The sequence below is a fragment of the Piliocolobus tephrosceles genome, chromosome 11 (assembly GCF_002776525.5).
Source record: "Piliocolobus tephrosceles isolate RC106 chromosome 11, ASM277652v3, whole genome shotgun sequence".
NCBI classification, from domain to species: domain Eukaryota; kingdom Metazoa; phylum Chordata; class Mammalia; order Primates; family Cercopithecidae; genus Piliocolobus; species Piliocolobus tephrosceles.
The window spans coordinates 30,136,383-30,158,288 of NC_045444.1; the positions used below are offsets into that span (position 1 = coordinate 30,136,383).

General features: G+C 42.9%; 1 protein-coding gene across 10 annotated transcripts in view; it reads right to left on the bottom strand.

Moving 5' to 3' along the window:
* The window catches only part of ZEB2 (zinc finger E-box binding homeobox 2), a 137,213-nt gene extending 115,813 nt beyond the window's left edge, over positions 1–21,400 (bottom strand). For 2 of the 10 annotated variants that reach the window (XM_023217478.2, XM_023217473.2), the window contains exons 1-2: positions 20,953–21,400; positions 18,300–18,441 (exon numbers count right to left, since the gene is read on the bottom strand). In XM_023217478.2, the coding sequence (XP_023073246.1) occupies positions 18,300–18,372 (73 nt within the window). In that variant the 5' untranslated portion in view covers positions 18,373–18,441; positions 20,953–21,400. Of the gene's footprint in view, positions 1–18,299; positions 18,442–18,633; positions 18,919–19,310; positions 19,464–20,952 lie in introns of those variants that run through there. The other 8 variants (XM_023217477.2, XM_023217480.2, XM_023217479.1 and 5 more) reach the window with 8 other exon arrangements.
* Between the last annotated feature and the right edge of the window lie 506 nt (positions 21,401–21,906).

The following is a 21,906-nucleotide window of genomic DNA, read 5'->3' on the forward strand; positions in this document are numbered from 1 at the left end:
AAAAACATAACTTCAGAGTGAAATGAAATTATTGATTACTGCCTGAAACAGCAAAAAACATGTAGAATATTTTACATGAGAGAATTTGATTATCAGATTGATCTGCCACAATTAAATAAGCATATTCTTAGGAAGAGCTTTATATGGAGAGATCATTTTGCAGAATGCCAAACACAGAAGAGGATGCTTGAAAAGCCCCCCAAAGTCTCTTAACTCCAATGGTATCAAGGCAGATACTCAAACCCCATATTCTCAATTCATTATTAAAATACCTTAAATTCATATTGTTCAGAGGGTCAGAATAAGCACATGAAAGTTATATTTCTTCCATTAAAAGATTTTAAAAGCCCAGTGGTTTAATAGTAAAAATACAGTGTAAATAGAAATAATTTTTAACTCGTATCTAATCTATAAAATCCACTCGTGCCAATAGAACGCTTGAAATATATTAAGTTGATAGTGTAATGTTTTGTAGAAAGTTGCATCTTCCTTGAAAGAAAAGATGACATTGAAAAACAGTTAATTTCTGGAAACATTTTTTCTAGTGATAACTTTTATTAACTGGTTTTAGATGTTTCTAGATGGAATAACAAAGTTACATTTCAAGATTCTGAGAAAAATATCAGCCTTATAAATTTTCTGTTTCTTCCTTAGACTTTAAAAATTTAATCTCAAGTATTTATTGGATTGGTTAATAGTCATTCTGTTTGTACTACCTATACCATGGAAAGATTTCCCTCCATGTCTCTATTTTATTGATGGGAGCATTTCACAGCCAAACAAATCTCCATTAGTCAGAAGTTCAGGTGTACAATTTTGACCCGTGTAACAATTTTGGACTTGCAATTTGTGTTGTTATATTTCTTAATCTAGGTCTAAAATATGTGCAGCATTGCTTTTAGAAAGTAAAAAACTGATGGATTGTGCCATCTATGGCAGCATTTGTTCAGCATTTGGTACAAATGGGAGAAAAAAGATACAGAATGCATGGATTGATTTTCAAATTACCTCAATATTTTGAAAACATTTTCACCTGCATGCTGAGAATGCTAAGAATGGCAAGGAAGGCAATTGTGCATTTGCACAGCCTCCACTGCATTCATTTATAAATTACCTCATCACTGACTGAAATTAACACTGATTCTTACAGGCAATTTCTCAATTTCCAATGCTAATTACATTTTTTTTACTTTTAAATTCTGTACCACCTGTTTTGGGCAAGACATCTTAGGCAGCGCGACCGCATTTAATCACAATTTTAATTAACCGCCCTGTAGATGTGAAAAAGAAGCAATTATAATGTAGATGAATGATGATTTTTCTGCATTAAATTGTTTTGTTTCCCTGGTATGTTGATTGTAACACAGCACACAAATACAGTAACTGTACAATTTTTTTCTATTGTAATTTAGTAATTGTTTTTGGAAAACCAGTTTGGGAATGAGTGACTTCATCTGTTTACAAATTGATTGATACTGTTCACTCACTGATTGCTGCGGCGTATATTTTGGTATTGCACAGCCTAGCATAAAATATAATTAGAGATGCACAGGCTTTGCAGCACCATTTTGGAATCTGAAAATCAACTGTAACTGAAGTATGTTTTCCTTGAGCATACTAGTATCAGTTGGGGCTGATGAAATGATAATCAAAACAATGGGCTTTCCAATTCCACCACAGTAGAAACCCTTGGTTTCAATCTGATAGTCTAATATGGTAAGTTTATGAATTACTCTGTACTAGGCATGGGAGCTGGGGGCTGGCAAGTCTGAAGCTTGCACAACTCACTCAGATCTGTATCACAAGGAGCACACAAGTGAGGTAAAGAAACAATGATGAAAAATAAAGAGTTGCTGCTTTGGAAATGGAAGGATTGTTCCCGACACCCAGGCACAATGCACTGGTGTGCTGTAGCGCTAGGCCTATCTCATCTCTACACTATGATACAATAAGATCACATTCATGCTCCTGGCTTGCAGATACAGATCATTAAAGCTGTACCTCATTGCAGATAAATTCAAAGATCTTCTTTATACGAAGCAGAGCCTGTTCCTCACTCAGCTAGAAACTGGATGGGGGTGGGTAGTGGGGGGAAAGAGCCATCAGTACCTGTTTATGAAATCTTATGCTAACTGATAGCTGGAAGATCTACACTTACTATTCTCACATGAATTAGAGCCCTTCAGGAATACCCTAGCCTAATGTCACACCCACTCCCAATCTCAGGAACTTTCTCCATTAACACACTGCTCTGGTATCGTAGGGCTTGTGTCTCCCTCCAATCATCCAATGAGTCGTTCTGAAATGTGCTCACTTGGATGAGTCCTGGGCTAGGCTATTTCTGCCAGCCTGGAAAAAAGGGGAAAAGGCCACGTAAGCAATTGTGGATGTTCAAAGGAAACTATTTACGAGACCTCTTCATCTCCTGCTTTGCTTCTTTTTACACTCTATTCCTTAGAAGATCCTAAAGTAGAACAGTTCATTAAAAGGTGAGAAGTCATGTTGGTCCTAGCCAATGATTTGTTACAAAACATAACTAGAATTATGGTTTCATTTAGAGCAATTTAAAGATAGAATGTTACGAGCTGATAGGACAAAGCAATTAATACCAAGATGGGGGTTGGGGGTTGGGGCAGGAGGACTATTTAGATGGACTGCTGTTTGTCTCTTCCATAAACAGTTGCTAACAAAGTATTAATAGGAAACCCCAAACTGATGCCAAAATTCACTTCATATATTGAGAAAGAATCTGCCCCATTAATATATTAAAAGCTCTCTTCTTTTCCAGGTTGGAGATTACATGTCTAAATCTTGTTCACACCTATGGGATTGAACAAAATTTTCTCATGAAACTAAGAGAACAGGCCACAGAGTCTTGCAATCTATGCTGTTAGCAAGTGTCTTTCTCATGCCTGATGTTATACAAAACTAGCAATAAAGGCTTATTCTTTCCTAGCCACCCCTACCTGTATCGCTCTTTCTGGCGGTGGGAATTATTTGGGATAAGTGAACATGGAGAAAAACTACCACTGAAACGAAATGGTCAATTCATCTCAGTCACTGCTAAGAAAGCACACTTAGGGCAGGTAGAAATGTGGATGTGTTTTACCCTGGAGATTCCATTTCAGATTCTTAGTGCAGTCTCACCGGTTATTAGCAGCAGCAATACTTTTAGGCTGCTGAGTATTTTTCTCTCCTTTGCCACCTTCCTCACCTAACTCGTAACAGCTCTCAAGAAAGATGCTGTTTTATGAATGGAGGTAAAAATAACCTTGAATATCTCAAATCATAGCCTCTTTACATAATGAAAAGGGAGTATTCTGGCAGCAGATTTTTTTTTTTTTTTTTCATAAAGTTGTCCCAGCAATAATGCTTGTTTGGAAGTTTCTAAAAGTGGTAACATCTGTGCTCCTGCTGGCAGATGCCATCCCACCAACCTTTCTACGGGCGGTTTGTCTTTGAGAGAAAATAAAGTACCTGATCCCAGGCCTTAGTCAGTCTTAGCTCCCTGTATCTTCTCACTCTGAGCCACTGCGCGTTCCTTCAAGCAGAGAGCTGCCTCCCATGGCTACCTCCTCAATATAAACTTGCTAACTAATCTCTTAGCAAACACTCGAAGCAAACCTGAAGAGTGGAAAGAGAGGCGGAGGGGGAACAAAAACCCAGCACAGATAAAGCTCAAGACACATTCAACGGGACACTGGAATCTAAATTTAGTACCAAACGTAAGATTTCTTTGGATGGGCGAGCTGTTGCCTCTGGAACAGGGATTTTCATAACAATTATTTTATTTTCAAGTCTCAATCTTAATTCTTCTGCTATCTCTTAAATAGGGCTCACTTTAACATAAACTCCCTGGATTTTTTTTTTTTTTTTTCTGTCAGTGGTGATATGCCTACCCTTACAGGTATTTATAAATGCTTTCTTTTATTACTGATTATCTCTTTAATAATTTGTCATTTTAAAAAGTCTACTCTGACTGCACTATGTACACACAAGGTAACTCTTCCTTAGGAATTTATGTGACAATCCAGTGTTGGAAATAAATAATGACTTTCAACCAATGATCAAAGAAAAATAAATCTTTTATCCTAATAAGACTTTTAAAGACTAGAATCCCATTTTTAAATGGATAACAGCTAAGAGGCTACTGGCAATCTATTTATTTCCAAAGCTGTGTTTTAATGTTGGCTACACAGAAACTGGATAAGCAAATGGACCCTAGGGTCCTCAAAGTTAAAGCTTTTAAAATAAAGTTGGTATGTAGTATTTGAAAACATATTGTTCAGAATTTAAGTTTTAATATCTAGGAATAAACAGAGCATTAAATCAAGCAAAACTGTGACAAGGCCAATATGCACATGGATGATGCCAGCAAGGCATCTTCAGCCCTTTGTTCACAGCTTAACAAAACTGTGCCGTCACACCACTTTAGTTCAACAGTGCCTGTCGAATGGGCATCAGCAGATCAGCCAATGCCTGTCATACACAGAGCTAGAAGACGGTTTGAAAGCAAGGGCTTATTCGACCCCCAAGTCTAGTTGGAAAGTGAGGAGGATTTTAAATCATCTAGCAAAAACACCAGCCCCCTCCCACTCCAAAGTTAGAAGAGACAGGGAAGGATGACAATTTTTTTTTTAAGACATCAAGGAGAAAAAATGTTCTCTAGGCAAAGGAAACACTTTTCATATTTGTTTTCTTTGTAAAAGCAATTATAAAAGTTTTGCAATCATAGAATTTTTCTTAAAGTGATCTTGTTGAGAGTAAAAGTTGAGTATCTTAGAAATTTTAAGGTTTTGCCATGTTTCTTGACCTTTTAAACAACTTAATACATGTTTTCATGTTACCAGGATAGTAGGGCATTATTTGACAGAGAACTTGCAAACCCATGTTATTCAAAGGAGTAGCTCTTCAAATATAATTTTTGTTACTTGTACTAGATTTTTGTTAGCCAAAATGCATTAGCTTTTGAATGGACAGTCCCCTGAGCTCTAGTCTCTGTGAACATTTAATCTGCTCAGAAGAGAACCCCCAAGAAAACAAACCTGGTAAAGAGAGGGATTGTTCACTTTCCTATAAGTTAACAATGGGGGGGGGGGGGGAACCAAACCACCTTAATTTCCTCCTATAACACTGATCATGAGATTTGGCTTTCAAGCTTTAATAAGTGCTGGGGAGGTGCCTCAGAACTTTCCTTCCGTTTAATTAAGTGTGCCCACTCCTCTTTAGGCATCCAATCAGATTAAGTGAGAACACACCCCCAGAGCAAGGCTGGTGAGCCCTAGTGGTAAGAATTATCTGAAGGTATTCTGAATCTCAACCTTACAAGCTCCTTCAGGATAAGGTGCTGCTGAGATCAGTACAGGAGGAGCTGAGATTTCCCGCACACTAAAGTTGAAAAGCTCTCGCTCTCAACCTCCCCCCACCCCTCTGTCTTTCACTCTGCTGCTGTCAGTTTGCTGCCTGTACTTTGGCTGTCTCTTTTCCAGTCTCTACCCTGTGAGTTTCTGGCCTGCCAATTTCAACTTGAAGCTTGACTGGGCTGATTTGATGCAAATACCTCCAGGGAAAACCCTGAAACTGATGAACAGTTATGTCAAGTCGATTTTGCACCATCGGGAAAAGGTAACCTCTGCGAGAAAAAAAACAACAAGGTTAAAGAGACAAGGGCTTTTCACGTGTAATACCTCTGCTGCACATCTCCTTCACTGTTTACCATCCCTCAGAAATTGTAACTGTCAGAATTAGTCCTAATTGCAGATGCGAAAGCTGCCATTATAATAAAAACAGAGGCAGTGCAGGCATTAAATGTAGCAGCCTAATTTGTGAGACTACAGAAAAGGTAGAGTAAATGAATATTTCATTACTTTAATTACCAGGGACTACTCTTTTCTTGCTGTCTTATGATAAGTGTTGCTGTAACTAGCAACAGCAAACATCCACTAAAACATAAAGTGCAATAATCGTCCTGCTGTCAGGATCACCACTTTAAAATACGAGCAGGGAAAAAATATAATGGTTTATCTATTTCTTAGAGATTGCAGAAGTAGAAGACGGAAATTCATTTAATGTAGGGGGAAGAAAACGCACACACAAAGGCACCAGTAAACAGGTTTTAGTCAGAGAATAATGGCTCCGAAAGAGAAGAAAAAAAAAAAAAAAAAAAAACCCACAAAAATCCAGTTGACTATACATTTGAAATGTTAGTTCTAAAAGAATGCTAGAAAGTGAAAAGTAGGAGGGAAGAGTGTTTGGATTTTTTAAGGCAAAATTTTGTCTGTGTTGCACAAGGTAATAGCTTGAACATTAGAAAATAAAACTCAAGCGACTGGGGGAAAGACAAGGAAAGCAAGTGGTTTTCAAGTGATTAAGCAAAGGTGGAAAAAGTTCAAGTTGGCAAAAGTTTAGAAGCTCAGTCCAGTTCCATTTAAAAAGACTAGATAAAGCCTGCCAGAAAAAGGACTTTGCCTGCAGTTTCAGAGTACTGATTCATAAGATTTGGGGAGTATCAACAATTACTCACCACCGACACCTTAAAAAACCCTGGGCACCTCTACATAAATGTGAATTTCAGGTAAAGGGGCAAAGTGGGATGGGAGGTGGCTGGATTGTGGGAGGTGGGAGGTGGGCTGGGAGTGGGGGGTGTGGTTGAGGAGGTTGCTGAGACTGGTTGAAGCCAGCCTGTCTCTGTATTTATCACTCTGTCCCACAGGAGGTGTTTGCTCAACATAGCAGTTTGACAGCACAAAAACACTGTGGCCAGAAGCCCTATCAAAGAACCTACTGACACGTATCATTTGTGGTCTTGGTTTCACAGGGCAAGGCTACCTCACACTTATCTGCACAAGTATAAAACTCCACACATTTCTAAGTGTTCAGTATAGTTTTAAATCTCCCGCACCCTTTTACTTCTATATGTTATAAACACTACTTTAAAATACCATCTTTATTCAGGACTCCAGAATACTGTTTTAAAAACCATAATAATTTGCAATCAGTTTAGGATAATCTGTGTTATGATTGGTTATACTGAAGGAAAATGCGAGAAAACAGTACAAAAGCACAAAGCTAGTAATTTATCCTAAATAATACACTTAAAGCTTAGATTAATAGATGTAAATGTTGTAAGAGTCATGTGGCATAGGGAACACATTTCCCCCCAACAATAAATCCTACTAGACAAGAATCTACATTAATTCTTCGCCTCTACTATTTTTGTTTAAGTGTATTTCATTCACAAGCTAGATGACTGTAGTGAAAGTTAAAGAGGAAAATTCTCAGAGTTTGGATCCTAGGGTGCATTTGTGTTTGTGTGCATGTGGGAATGTGTGCACACGGGCTGTATTTAGTTTTCAAATTCCCATCAGCAGAGCAAAGGTGATGGGAAATCTTTAGAGGACAACCATTTTGCTCAGAGATATTTCCCTCTTAATGTGTCTATTTATTATGAAAACACAGCTTACTGAGTTCCTTATATATAAACCTCACCTCTTAAAACTGAGAATTCTCATGATGTGAAACACTTCCATTGATATTCATGGTGTCTAAAATAGAAACATAGGTACTTCCAAGAATAGGCATTTGCAATTTCCTTGATTACAGTTACTTGGATATACGAGACAATAAATACTTTCTTAAACTAAGCAACAGTGAAACATATATATTACCTTTATAGATCACTTGGACACTGAATTCCTTGAAATTTACTCATCCATTTGAGAGAAAGAAAAAAGCCTCAGATTTTATATAGCACAATATTTTAATCTGTTCAGCTATTACTGATTATTTCTTATTTGGGAGGAAGCAGTGGCTATCACCTTGTCAGGAGTACCTTTCCTAGAGTTATAAAAAAATAAGAAACAGTATATAAGGAACAAAAATCACTATGTTGTCATATGGGCAACATAACTATTAAAGAGGAATCCATTACAGATTTTTTTTTTATGTAGAATACATTTTAGGAAATCATTAATGACAATTACCTATTCCCAAAAGAATGTGTTCATCTATCTCTCTCACCTGAGATTATTTTTCAATGTTACCACCTTACTTTATCCTGATAGATTTAAAAATATACCTTCATATATTTGTGATATATAAAGGTGGCCAACTGACCAGTTACCAGTTCTGTGTTTACTGTTTGATTAAAAGAATATCTTCTTTTACACAGGATTTAAAATTTTAACTTCAAAAGATTCAACTGCAGAATTAGACCTCTTCTAGTTTATAGTAAAGTGCTGTGTGGGTTTAAGATGAAATCACACAAAGCAACCAAGAAAAATTCAGAACAACTTAAAAATGGATTAGATACAATAGAATATGACATTTAATCCCATAGATTATAGGAAAAGTTATTTGGAGTCTTAATTTTATAGCAGCGTTCAAAAGAAAGAAAGAATGAAAGGTAACCTGAATATGTACACTAACAGTTCCATATTGTCTTCTAGTTCTAACCACTACTTCAAATTTGAATCCCTGGGCCCATCTCAGTAATAAAACTAAATTTGTAAATAATCATGAATCATTATGATGATTACATTTCTCAGTTGAAAAAATGAAAGCAAAGTACAATCAGACCCTTCTTGAAACGTTTGTTCCCCTTACACTCTTAATGTGTCTGTGCTGCTTGCTCTTCCAAAGTCTGGTTTTCAGAAACCCATATTAATTTCTAACCAAGGCTGCAGCACCCACTGTAAACGTACATGGCTTTATCAGTTCTCATAGTTTCTTGGGTCACAAATGCACAATATCTGATGACACAGTGATCATCTTCCTTCTCCTTTCTCTTTTCAGATCCTCTAACTTTCCTGTCAGAAGCCTGAAAAAATATGCGCAGTTACTGTTGCTGAGGGGAGACAAAGTTTAACTTCTGGGTTGGCAATCGGAGAATAATTCATGAGCAGATTTCTAGCAAATGATATGATTTGCTAAATTTTGGTCTTTGATTTATATTTATGTACTCCTGCTACTGCTAAGGTTTTGCCAACCTCAATTAGATCATGAATGAGATCATTTTAATTCAGCCCCCAAACTGTGACCTGACCATGGTCTGAAAGTGTTCAAAAAGTAATTTTAAGCCTCCCTTTGATTTGAAAAGGAATACTGCATGCTTGGTCGTTCATACAAATAACATAAAACTTAATTATTGGATGATTTGGCAGAGGACCTTCTTGCCAAACAACAGTCAATGCCAGCTACTGTGATGCTGGCGCTGCCCAGGCCCCCGAGCCCACAGCCTCCTTGTATACGGGCGTTTGTTCATTGTGTCTCAGGGCAAGATGCTTTCAAATAGGATTCACAGATCTGGGAGGCAGGGTGCAACTCGAAGGGCATACCATATTTATAACTCCAGTTTAAAAATGCTGTCTCACCTAGAAGGGAAGTAGATCTGCGCTGTCAAATCACCAGGAGGCTGTGACAAAGGGAGCTTGCAGCCTGACACACGGTGTAACAACATAGCAAACACCTTTAATTCCGTCATGTCTCATACCCTTTACTTTCTCACACATTTGTGGCTGCTCGAATGTTGACACCTACACTCTTTTTCAAAACTAAATAAGGCAATCTTATTTAAGCCCAAATGCAACACCTGTAAAGTTATTCTTGTGCCCAGCAAAAAATAACCATTAACTCCTTCCTCATAAATCCCTCTCTGCTTGCTTTGGAAAGTCTCAAGTTGGTAACGGCCAGCCTGAGGCCCTGACTCTGAGGTTCACATGACCTCCCAGGTTTGGACAGATAGGCAGTACTTCCCCCTTGAAAAGATGTGAAGGCTGAGATCGTATCACTGTCCGAACTGGCCTCTCACAGCTTTTCAAGTTGAAGCCCCTTTCTTCATCACAAACTTCTGGTGTCTTTTATAGGAAGGAGAGAGGCCCCAGCTGCTTCATTCCCTCTAGCTACCGTAGTCTAATATTTTAAAAGCTAGAAATGAAAATAGCTTTTCTAAAGATATTTCCTGGAATTTTTAATGTGCTGTCTTGATTCCTTTTTTCTATCTTTTTTTTTTTCCCTTGCCAATTATAAACCACCATTTGGAGGGCTTATGAGCAATGTAAGTCCACCTCATCTAATTAAACCACATTGTTTTAAAAGCTTGAACAGTTTTCATGCCTATAAGACTTGTCTGAATAATAAACTGCTAGAGCCAGAATTCTGAGTGTCTTTGGAGAGCCAGGATTTTATCTGCTGAGCGCCAAGGGGTCAGGCACTCAAAGAGTTAAAGAGTGTTCCCGCATTGCTGGGTAGGTTAATATCACAGCTGCCTGGTAAAGCATTATCCCAGTACCTCACTTAACAAAAGCCTCCTTTTGCAAACAGACTCCCACTTTCCCCCCAAGTGTCCAAAGGTGTTTACTGAAGTAAATCTGCCTAAATCCTTCATTGCTTGGGTCATGGGGGTGGATAGGAGGGGTGGAAGGTGTAGGGATAATCTCTTTTTGTAAATTCTGTAAATCTTCTGGGAAAAAGAAAAAAAAAATCAGGAATCTGTGTCACATGTTCGCATACAACTTCTAATATATCCGTTAGTTTTGCTCTTATAAGTGAAATCTTCCACAAGAGCTACTGGAAAAGCCCCCGTTTCAAATCATTCACTCTGCTGTTGGAAGAGATTGCACTTCCAAAGTTGTGTGTTTGTGTGTGTGTGTGTGTGTGTGTGTGTGTGTGTGAGTGCACTGTATCCTTAATCTAATTGTTGGGAGAAAACTACTGGTATCTCAAAAGTGGTTTCAGAAAGGGGAAGAAAAAGACAAGACAGTGTAGGAGCAAGATAATGTCGCTGAAAAGTTGTCACGAGAGGTTTCTGCTCTTGCTGTGGTCTCATTCCAATACCATTAACTGCATGTTACTTTTGCATGTTGAAAATGGTGGCAAATAGCACAGTAAAACCTGACAGGTCTGCCTGCGAGGGTTTAAACAGTTCCCAGGAAGGAGGCCTTTAGGCACAAACTTTCTCTCACAAGAGAACGTGAATACCACCAACCCCTCCCTACAAATCCTGAAGCATCCAGTTTGAGATACAAAAAGGCTGTCATCTCACAAATGTTAAACATACTAAAAAAATCTGAAAAAAAAGTATGGAGAAGGTGTGAAAAACGTGGCACTTTACAGCCCTCAAAGCTTTTTAAAATAGCACAACTTTTCCCCCTAAAATTCTTTTCAGAGAATTTTTTTTTTTCCTTTTTGGCTCATTTGAGAGTTTCTTCTTGGCTTTTTTCCCCTTTCATTTGAAAATATGAATTATCATAAAAAGTCAGGGGGAAAAATAGGAAAGTCTTTTCCAGTTTTCCTGAGGATTTATCAGTGTGTTCAGGCTGGGTGTGAGGACCCGTCACTGAAACCAGACCAGGGGCCCAGTCTCCAGCTCGCCCTTTCCTCCCACCCCCAGGGCCCTCACCTCTCTGGTCCGCTGGTAAACAGTCAGACTTATTAAAGCCAAATCGTAGGCAGCACTTAAGGGCGGGAAGTCCACACACCTGACCCCAAATCTAACAGGCTTCTGGGGGAGAATTCAATCCCCTCCTGACACTTTTTACCTCAAGTGTTGAGCGGGTGGCCATGAATAGTACAGACATGCCATCTTGTAACACTATATGCCTGTCAGGAGGGACAGGGCCTGGTGGAGCATCAGCTATATAAGGCTGGTAACTAGGGGAAGCCCAACAAACAGCCACAAACACCTAAGTTATTTTACTCAGCTACTACCCTGTGCCTGTCTCTCTCTCTCTCTCTCTCTCTCTCTCTCTCTCTCTCTTTCTTTTCATCTTGGCTTTCTGTGGCAGAATGCAAATGGAGCCTGCCGGCGGTGAAAGGGCTGAATTGTGATTAAGAAGAAGAAGAGCTCCTTTCTTTGTTCTCCCCTCAGGGGATGTTTACTGGGAGAGACACAGCGGATCAGATATGAAAGGCATTCAGGTCAGCATTGATGTGAGCGAAAGTGAAATCATACCTAAGGCATTCAAAAGACCGCCGTGTCAGGGGTTCAGCTAACGGTGCAGCTACTGTGTGTGTGTGTCTTCCCGGAGAGGCAAAAATCTTTTCACAGACTGGCAATTTTTTTTCCCCTCTCTAATTTACTACAAAATTATAAAAGTTTTTCCCCCGTTTGCCTCCCACCAGATGACACATGAGTTGATATTTTCTCTCTTCATGGACCGCACGCGAAATCAGAACAACTTCTAATAACTGTGTTTCCTAAATGAACCAGCAAGGCACCATCTGAACCGTGGTTTTCTTTTAAACAGGTGTATTCATGTGGGCTACGTATATGCATAATATGTAGGGGGGGAACGGAAAGAAGAGAAAAGCCAAAAGATACATGCATGGATGGCTTTTCTTCTTACCTCCCTCAGAGGAAACACAAGACAAAACACACGCATGCACATACACAGCATAACAACACTACAGAACACCTTAAAACGATATCCTTTATTTACTTTGTAACTACTAGTTACACTTTTCCTGAGAGCTTTCGCTCTGACACAACTGTCACCCAAGATAAAAGTAGTTGGCACGTAGCTATTAAGGCAAAGGCTTCCATGGAGCCTACTGATTATTATCGTTTTCCTTTTAAAAACTGCTTGATGAAGAAATACTTGGATCTTACTTTTTAAAAGTTTACCCTCCCCACAGCCCAAATAGTCATTCAATAGATTTTCCAAGTGGTAAGCTGATGCTGTTGGCATAAACAGAGCTATGTAAATACGTACAAAATTCACAAATCACAGCAAACATACAAATAATGAGGAGGTGCCTGGATGTTTCAAGGCTTAAAAATGAAAAGGAAAATTACATTTCATCTTCTGATTGCTAAAGACAGAAAAGAAATAAAGAAGGGGAATAGGGCTATATTTATTGGTTTAAATTATCCTTCCCTCTGCTCTGAATTGTTTTTTTCAACCTTCACATCTTGGCTAAAAAGCATATTTGGGCTTATGTTAACATCTGCTTTTGTGGTGACATTTAATTCTGTATATTTTCAACTAGTGTTTCTGCATCACAGATTTTCCTCCTTTATCTCTTTGCTCTGAAAAGACAACCAAAGAGCAATCAAAAAGGTGTCTGACTTGGCCATTCAGACAATTGCCCCCTTGTGGGAATGCGGGAATGAATGGTACAGTGGACACCCCAGCACCATTGACGTTATAAACATGTAAATGAAACACATTAGGGCAGACAATCAATTGTCTGTGAGCACTGCAAACCTGCACTCCCTCTCTCTGTGACAGGCACAAAATAGTGTCTACCTTGGGAAGCCACGGTGCTGAGAGGAAAAGGACAAAGAATTTCCTTTCACACAGAAGAAAATGCACCTTAAAAGCCTTGGAAGAATGCAGATGACAAAAACTGTTGCAAGGGAAAGAATCTCCCACATCTTAGAATAAACGCGGCACTGCTAGAGAGGTTAGCAAAGCCCTCCTTTCCTACCTTCAGGGTAGACACACATTTTTCCCAGGAAATATTCTCAATATGGCATCAAGATCTTTAATAACCTCTTGGAATTTTCTTTAAGCAAATTAAGAAAGAAGGGAAACACTGAAACCTATGACATGGCAGTTGAGCAGGGAACTTTAATCTTGGTTTTACTCTATTTGAGAACAAATGGTTGAAGATGGGAATTTATTTGTATTTGGCAACAGAGAAACAATGTAAAGTTTAAAATTCTCAGCCCACCCTTACTCCTGGTGGACTGTCACTCTATAGACACCACCAGCCTACTGGCTCTGCTGCGAAGGAAAGCATGTTTCTACCCCAATTGGCTTAGTTTTTCCAGACCAAAATTAAACAAATAGATCAGCCTAGATACATAGCCCCCAGCCTTGTGTGTGTGCAGCATGACAAAACTTGCAGAAGATCTCCACAGAGAAAAAAGGATGGAGATGGATATCTTTGGAGTACCCTCAGAACTGGTACCTGCCACATAAGCTGCCCGAGTGCTTTGAGAGTCAGCAATACAGGCTCCCTATAAGCTCATCAACTTTACGAAGAAAGCTACTTGCCAAAGATTTCCACACTCTGCAAAGATAACCAAGTCTGGACTGACTGTGATCCGAAGGAAACTTTCTTAAGTGTGTGTGACTCTCGTTGCCCCATCCCAACTTCACCTCTCAAGAAGGAGAGCTGGGAGTCACCTCCTGGAGAAGGGGTTGACTGCATTTTCTTTCCTTTTCATTTAAGCATCTCTGAAACGGGAGCAACTTCTCCGTCCCTCATTGCCTCTAACCATCACTACTAGCACCTCCACTCCTTTAAGGAAGTGGTAAAGAGTGAGGGCTTATTTTAAACAGGGATAATCATTTCTGCTCTTCTGATTGTTTCTCCTTTAGGATCCAAAGCCCTGAGAACATTCAACTTGATCCCTGTTCTTTGCCACTGAAATTCAGAGACCAAAAGCATTTGTAAAAAGCTCCCCTTCTTCACACTGTCCCCAACCCTTTAGTGGAAACTCCGGAGAAAAATCAAATTTAACGTTTCTTTCCTTCTTCTATTTCCTTTTTCTCTCCTCCTAATTCAGTTTTCCTTTAAAAGACAACTTTATTCCTTTCTCTGAAACAAGCAGTTTCCGGATTTGATTTTTGCTACAACGCGCATGTGTCTGTGAGATTTTTCAGAGACTGATGCTGGAAGGCGGCGGGATGGGGAGGCAGACCCCTCTTCCCGGGCTCCGTGGGAGGCAGGAGGGAAGCAGGAGCATCCCAGGAGCCGCTGCCCGAATCAGGGGCAAAAGCAACAAACTTTGCAAGTTACAAACGGGCCGCACCGGTGGCAAGCAGCAGCAGGGCATCTCCCGCTCCGAGTGCTCATTTCTGACTCCAAGGCTGTGTGGAGATAGTGGGGTATAATCAGGGGAAAGAAAAAGGGGGGCTGGGTTTTCCCCCTCCTCTCCAGCTTCAGTGAAAGTGTTACAAAGTGAGTCAGGCGACTGAGGATCATCTGACTGAACTTTCTTGAAACCAACACACATTCTTGTCTGCGGGCAACTCGCTTTTTGCCTCCTTCCCCCTCACCCCACTCCCTCTTTCCTCCTGCACATCTTATTTTCTGGGAAGAGATTTCATCCTTTCCATGTGGGGGAAAGGAGACTGACTGCCCGCTATGGGTTAACTTGGCCCTGGGCACTGCCTCTGCCAGGCATCTTGCTAGCCTGAGAATCTGGAAGGTTGTATTTTAGATACTTGTTTCTCTCTTTGTACATTTATTTTTCTTCAACTGCCTCCTTCTCCTTTGCTTTTTATTAAATGTACACAGCATTGTCTTCTAACCCATGTTCTTGAGCAGCCTTTCAAACACACACACTGCTTTACACGTTTTATCTCCTTGTCGCCTTAGTCTATATATACACTGTTGACTTCATTAAAATTATATAAAGTGCCATTCTAGGTTCCTGGATGACCATCTTTTTTCCTTTCCAGCTTCTACTTCTACGATTATTATTGCCATTATTTCTGTCCAGGAATTTCTATATGATTTTGATAAGCATCATCATATTTAGTGTTATCAGCAAAGACACAAGCTCAAAAGTGACATCTTTTCCATGAATCCAGGAAAGAAGAAAAATCCACTCAGTTCAGATAAATCCTAGCAATTCCCAAAGGGAAAGGCATTGGATACGTGTTTGATGAGAAAGAAAATGAAAAAGGGGTGGGGTGGTAGCACTCTTCTACCTGCTTCTCAAAATCAGAACATTGCTCAGTCAGATTAAACCCAGTGAAAAACACTGACAAGTAACCAATATACAGCATGTTTTCCCATAGCTTATTTGGAAAAAGAGACAGGTAACAGTCAAAGTTAGAGAAGCTGTAAGCAATAGACAGGCTTGATGTTAAGTGTGCAGGATCTGGGCTAAATGCCTTAAAATGTGCAATTCAACTTTCCACTTCGGAATGTGGAGGCTTCTCCCAAGTTAGTGGCTGGGTGGAGGGGAAATACTTGCAGTGTCCATGACTGCGGACATCTCTAGCACTCCATTCCACCTGCGAAGCCCCCAACGGGCCTCCCTCTCTGCCAGGTCCCTCAGGGGTTCCCAGGAAGCCAGGATCCCTCTATTTCCTTAGACCTGGGCTCTGGCCTGACCTCACTGCTAGGGCCAGGCTGGTCAACGGTGGCAAAATCCCGAAGGAGGAAGGCAAGAAGAAATGCACACTTTAAATAGTCTTCCCTGCAAAAGAACACTTCTGGGAGCCTTGTTTTAAATCTCATTCTCTTTTCTCTCAAAAAAATGACTGTTCAAGAGAAGGGGGAAAAAAGCCTCCTTGACACAAAGCTTTTGTTATCCAGTTGATCAGCAACGTGCTTTAGATACTTGTAAGAGGGGGAAAAAAGCCCCACAACAGACATTGATTTTAGAAAATCAATAACCAACATTTAATAAAAGGAACAGAGGAAACACAAGAGAGGAGAGGGGGACATTAGGTGTAATTTTAGTGTCTACTAAATTACTCAGAGATGGGGAAGGGGAGGTCTCCTGTGTAAGGACCACCTTAAATAATGCCAGACACCAGAGTGAAAAAAAATTAAATTAAGAGAGAGAGAGAGGGAGAGACTTAAAAAGAAGCAGCCTGAACTGAATCTTGGGGAAGCAGCTCGGAATATATTATTGTACTTGTTTTTCTGTAATACTAAGCCAAGCAAATAGATCAAAGACAGCACAAAGGGGAAAGGCAGGATAACGTAACGAACAGTTTCTGACTAAAATTCCTCTATCACTCCCCCATATGGCTCGACACCTCCACCACAACCAGCAAAAGACACACACACGCACACACACGCGTACACACACAAAACCTAGACACACACACACACAGAGAGAGAGAGAGAGAGAGAGAGAGAGAGAGAGAGAGAGAGAAGCATCATTTGTCTCTAATCAAAATTCTCTGGTCTTTGTGTTTTGCTCCTTCCAGCACCTCACACTGCGTCCCCAGCCGCCCCCTCCCCGTGCCGCGCAGCTCTGGTGCAGGCCGGGGGCGCGCACATTTGTCTTCTCTAGAGGAAAGTTGCTCCAAGTGGACCCGGGCGGTCCCCGAGAGGCGCGGGCTGGGGCTGCGGAGGCCGGGAGGCCGGGTGGGCGCTGCGTCCCCGCGCCTGCCTCGGGAGCGTCTACGCGGCCCGGCACCGGGTGATCGGGCGAGAGCGAGGGGAGCGAGAAGTTTCCTTTCCGAGTCTGGGCTGGCGCTCGTTCGCTTGTTTGTTTTCGGGGGTTGGTTTCTTTCTTTTTAAACTCAGTTATCCTCCGTCAGCTCCCCCACCCCCACCCCCGGCACCCTCGCTAGTCCCCAGCCCTCTCCCCTCCCCCAGGCGCCTTCCGCGGTCTTGCCAATCACTTTTCTCTTTTATTCCCACGATTTTGTTAGGGGTAATACCTAGGGGGTCTCTCTCTCACTCTCTTCCTCTCTCTCTGTTTCTCTCTCCGCCCCCCCCCCCCCGCCCCTTCTCTGGCTCTCTCCAAGACAGACCTACCAAACTGCCCCCCCCTTAATATCCCACCTCTGATCGCGTGTGCCCCTCGAACCCCCATCTCCTTCCTCCTTCCTGACTCAGCCTGGATAACGGGCTCCTCCAGACCATGTAGAAACTGCCGGGAAAAGTCTCACTGCGCCCTGTGACTCCTTGAGTCCCCGGCCTGGGGGCCAGAGCCTGCTGGAGCCGAGTCATCCGTCCCCGAGCCATCACCGACCCCACCGGACCCCGCGCGGGGCCGGCCGACTCCCTCCCACCCCGGGGTCTGGGCGCGATGGGCCGGGCCCCGCTGCCCGCGGACCGTTACTTGGCGCACGGAGAGGCGGCCGGACGACTCCGGCAAGAAACTTTAAGCCTCGCTGAGGCGCAGCCCCGGTTACCCTCTCCTGCCTTCGCAGTCTCTCTGCCACCCCCGCCCCCGCCCCGGGATCCTGCGCGACCCAGCGCCTGGGCCCCCGCCCTGCCCTAGCCGGACGCTCCCGAAGCCCGGCTGGAGACCCGGCGGGCCGGGCGCGAGCGGAGCGGGAGGCGGAGGCGGAGGGAGGGCGGAGGCAGGGGCTTGAAGGGGTCAGAAGGGTTGGGGGCGCGGGGCCCCGACCGGACCCCCCGCGCTTGGAACCCCCGGGCGCCTGACGCTCACTTTGCCCGGCACTTCCCCAACTCCCCCCGGTCCAGCCGCCGCGCGCGCCGGGCTCCGGCGCCGGCCGCGGAGGGAGGCTCGCCCTCGAGCCCTGGGCGCCGCCGCCGCCGCCGCCTCGGTTCCTTTTCCCTTTCCCCCTCCTTCTCCCTGGGTCTCGAGCCGCGGAGTGGCCCGGAAAAGTTTGGTTCGGGCCGCTTCTTACCGTTTTTCCTCCTGGGATTGGCTTGTTTGCGCCTCTTGCACCGGGGGCCATCCGCCATGATCGGCTGCTTCATTGATAAGAGCGGATCAGATGGCAGTTCGCATGGACTCGGCGCCCTGCTTCGGCAGCACGCAGGCTCGATCTAGCAACCAAACACAGCGACAATGTGGGCATCGCCCGCGCCCATTGAAACGCGCGCGGGCCGCCCAGGGGAGCCGGGCCAGGGCCCCGGCGAGCACCCATCCGCGCCCCCCAACGCCAAAGCGAAACTTCGGCGGCCCCCTCCCCGCCCCCCACCCCCAGCCTTGGCCCCGAGGCGCTTTGTGTTTGTTACTGTTTGGTGTGTTGCACCCGCGAGGGGATCAGAGAGACAAGAATTACATCTTCAAAATGAGTCATAACTCCTGACCGTATGAGGGAATGCACACGGCGGTACAGTAAGACCGCTTGACTCAGGGCTAGGCGGACCCTTTCCTCCGAAAAGTCCTCAGCCCCCGGCTCGGGAACTTGGGGTGAGGCGAGGTTTTCTTTTCACTCTCATCTTTTCTCACCCCCCCCCCCCCATTCCCCAGAGGAAACAAACAAACAAACAACGCGAAACAGCCCCTGGATGAAGCACACTCGGGCAAATTGATAATAGTAATTATAGGAAGCCCACTCGCCCAGCGCCCCCTCCCCTCCCCTTTTGGAGTTTATCGAGGCACTGTCTCTTCCTTCCCCCACCCTCGCCCCCAAATTAAGATTTCCCGTTTTACGCCGCAATAAGAAATATAATTATAAGCCTCTTTGGACACTGTCCTTTACCCCACCCCCCCTCGCCACTTTGACAATATTTACAGTATTTCCCCCCACTTCACTCACACACATGCTCCCCCACACTGGTTCCCTGAAATAGTTCCAGTAGATTTTTTTTTCCCCCTTAAGAAAGGAAAGAGAAAGTCCAACCACTACGGCAATACTTTTAAGCTCTACTAAATGATCGTATCCTTTCTGGCTTCGAAACTTTTGTACCTAAAAATCGAGAGAGGCGCTGCATTTTTTCAGCTGAAACTGTCAAAACTTGGAGAAGGGGAACCTCGGAGGCAGGCAGGAGAGGAGGAGAATCCTGAAAACTCGGTGGAGGTTGGGAAGATGCTGTGCCTCGAGGATTAGTTTAAACAGGGGGCTATAAAAGATGTAACAGATGCAAACTGTAACACAAGGGCCATTAACCCTTTCTCTGCCGGGCACACTCAGTCCCCACGCCCCGCACCTATTGTCTCCTGTGCTAGAAGCTTTGCAGAAAACCTGGAAAGTGAGTATCAGTTTCCACACATTTGCTGAGAAGGGTGAAGGGAGGGGGGCAGAGAGAAGGGGAAGTGGATATTTTAGAAAGCACCTTAAATTTACGTAGGCATACATAGTAGGAGACTTTTAAGTTTGACACATTTTATCATTTCTTTCCTTGTCCTATTGATTTGAAATTGTTAGGGGAAATCCTGAAATAAAGAAATGGTCACACAAGTGTCTGGGATGAAACAGCTGGCCTGTCTATATTCATCCTGAGACACACGACTGCATATAAATACATGTTTAATAAAGTAAGTTGCTAGTTTTATGGGCATGTGTGTGTAAAAGAGACAAGGGCTTTTGTGCTGTAAACTTAATCTTTGCCTGTTACTCCTAAGTCTGGAGTTAGTAATCTTGCCTTCATCATTACAGGGGGAGCATGTAAAATATATCAGTAGGTGGGAGATAAACACATTCATGTTAGCCGGGCTCATCACTGTTCCTGGGAACTCCTGCTATCTCTCTCTCCACTTTTCAGTGCCAAAGTATGGAATGGGATATATGTGTGTATGTGTCTTCTATTAAATCCATGACTATATTACTTTGCCATTTAAAATGCAATTTTAAAAGTTATCCTAATTTAAAACCCTGATATCCTGACAGCAGTTTTCTTCCCAGCTGTAGTGCCCCCCCCCTCCACTTTGGTAAACGACTCAAGTTCCATGAGGACTTTCACTTCTTTATTTATAATCACAGAAGTGAGGTGTTACTTCACACACATACACACACAAAGAATGAAATAAAGAAATGAAACTCGCTAAGCAGACAAAAACAGACAACTTTCTGCTTAGAAAACAGCCTTCTCGGTGGGAGAGGATGAACTGCCATGTCTAAGAGAAAGACTTGCCCCCGAATTTGTAGGTCTGAAACTGACCAAGTTTTGTAATTATTAACAGGTATTTGCCAAGTCCTAATTGCTAAATATAATGAATTGGAACTAGATGCGAAAATAGAGCAGGACCTCTCCCCTTGATGAGTTTTTATTCCAGCCATATAATTCTCAATAAAACTTTTCCTGGGCTGAGTAGCAAAGGGCACCTTAGGTTACCTGAATGGACAGGTACAGGGGAAATTATTTGGGGGAGGGAAAAAGGAGAGAAAAGCAAGGAGAGAAAGTGTAAGTGTAAGAGAAAGCGAAGAAGACACTCTTGAGAAAAGCTTGCCATAAAGAAGCTAAACCCACCTGAAATTCCTACCCACGGACACCCCTTCTCACTTCAGACTCACATCCCCACTCAAAATGAGAAAATTAGAAAAGGAGGATGGAGGACGAGCACACCAAAAAGGGATAAAAAGAGAGAAAAGGGGAGGAAAAAAAACCTACCTGCGAAGTCTTGTTTGTAGTTTTGGCCAGAAATGGTGAGAAGAAAAAGCATGAAGAAGCCGCGAAGTGTGGGGGAGAAAAAGGTGGAAGCGAAGAAACAGCTCCCGGAGCAAACTGTACAAAAACCTCGCCAAGAGTGTCGGGAGGCAGGACCGTTATTCCTGCGGAGCAGGTTAGAACTGATCTCTTTCGGCCACTCCAGGAAACACAAACCTGGGGACGGACTGACGTGTTACGCCTCTTCTAATGACATTTTTTTCTTTTTCTTTTCTGTAGGAGAGAGACGAGAGACCCTGAAACACGCGCCACCTATCTTTGTGGGGAGGGATAATTGAAGCGCCCTGAGCGTGAGCATCATGTGAAAACGTGATCGCCAAGTTTCTCTCTGGGAAAGGATCTGGGATAGATTATACCTTGAAGTCTCCGCAAACGCTTTAGTGGAAGAAATGAAATTCCACCTCCCTCCCTTCCTCCTCTCCCTCCCTTTCGCCTTCGCCTCCCTCCCCCCTCCCTCCCTTCTCCTCCCCCCTCCCCCCCCCCGCCCGTCAAGCCTTTGGCATCATTATCCTCATCACTAAATCCTACAGAGTACAGGGCGGAAAACGGTGCACACCATTCACAGAACTGGAGAACTCCAAGGGGCGAAAGTTAAAGGGAAAGATCCCGGGTCCTCAATCCAGATCGTCTCTTCTTATACAGATATCTCTAATGACCAGATTTGAGATGCACATCAAATTGTGTAGCTATCTCAGTACAGCTTCTGGAACAAAATTCACTGCCCTTTCCCTTATTATTATTTTTTTTCTTTTTAGGTACCAGAGCCAGAAAAAAAAAAAAAAAAAAAAAAAGTGCTGCATGGGAGCTGCATCTTTGGGCATGTGTGTTAGGGTGTGTGCATGATGAATTTCTGCACTGGATCCCAATATTAAAAAGTAGTTTGCCATTTTAATAAAG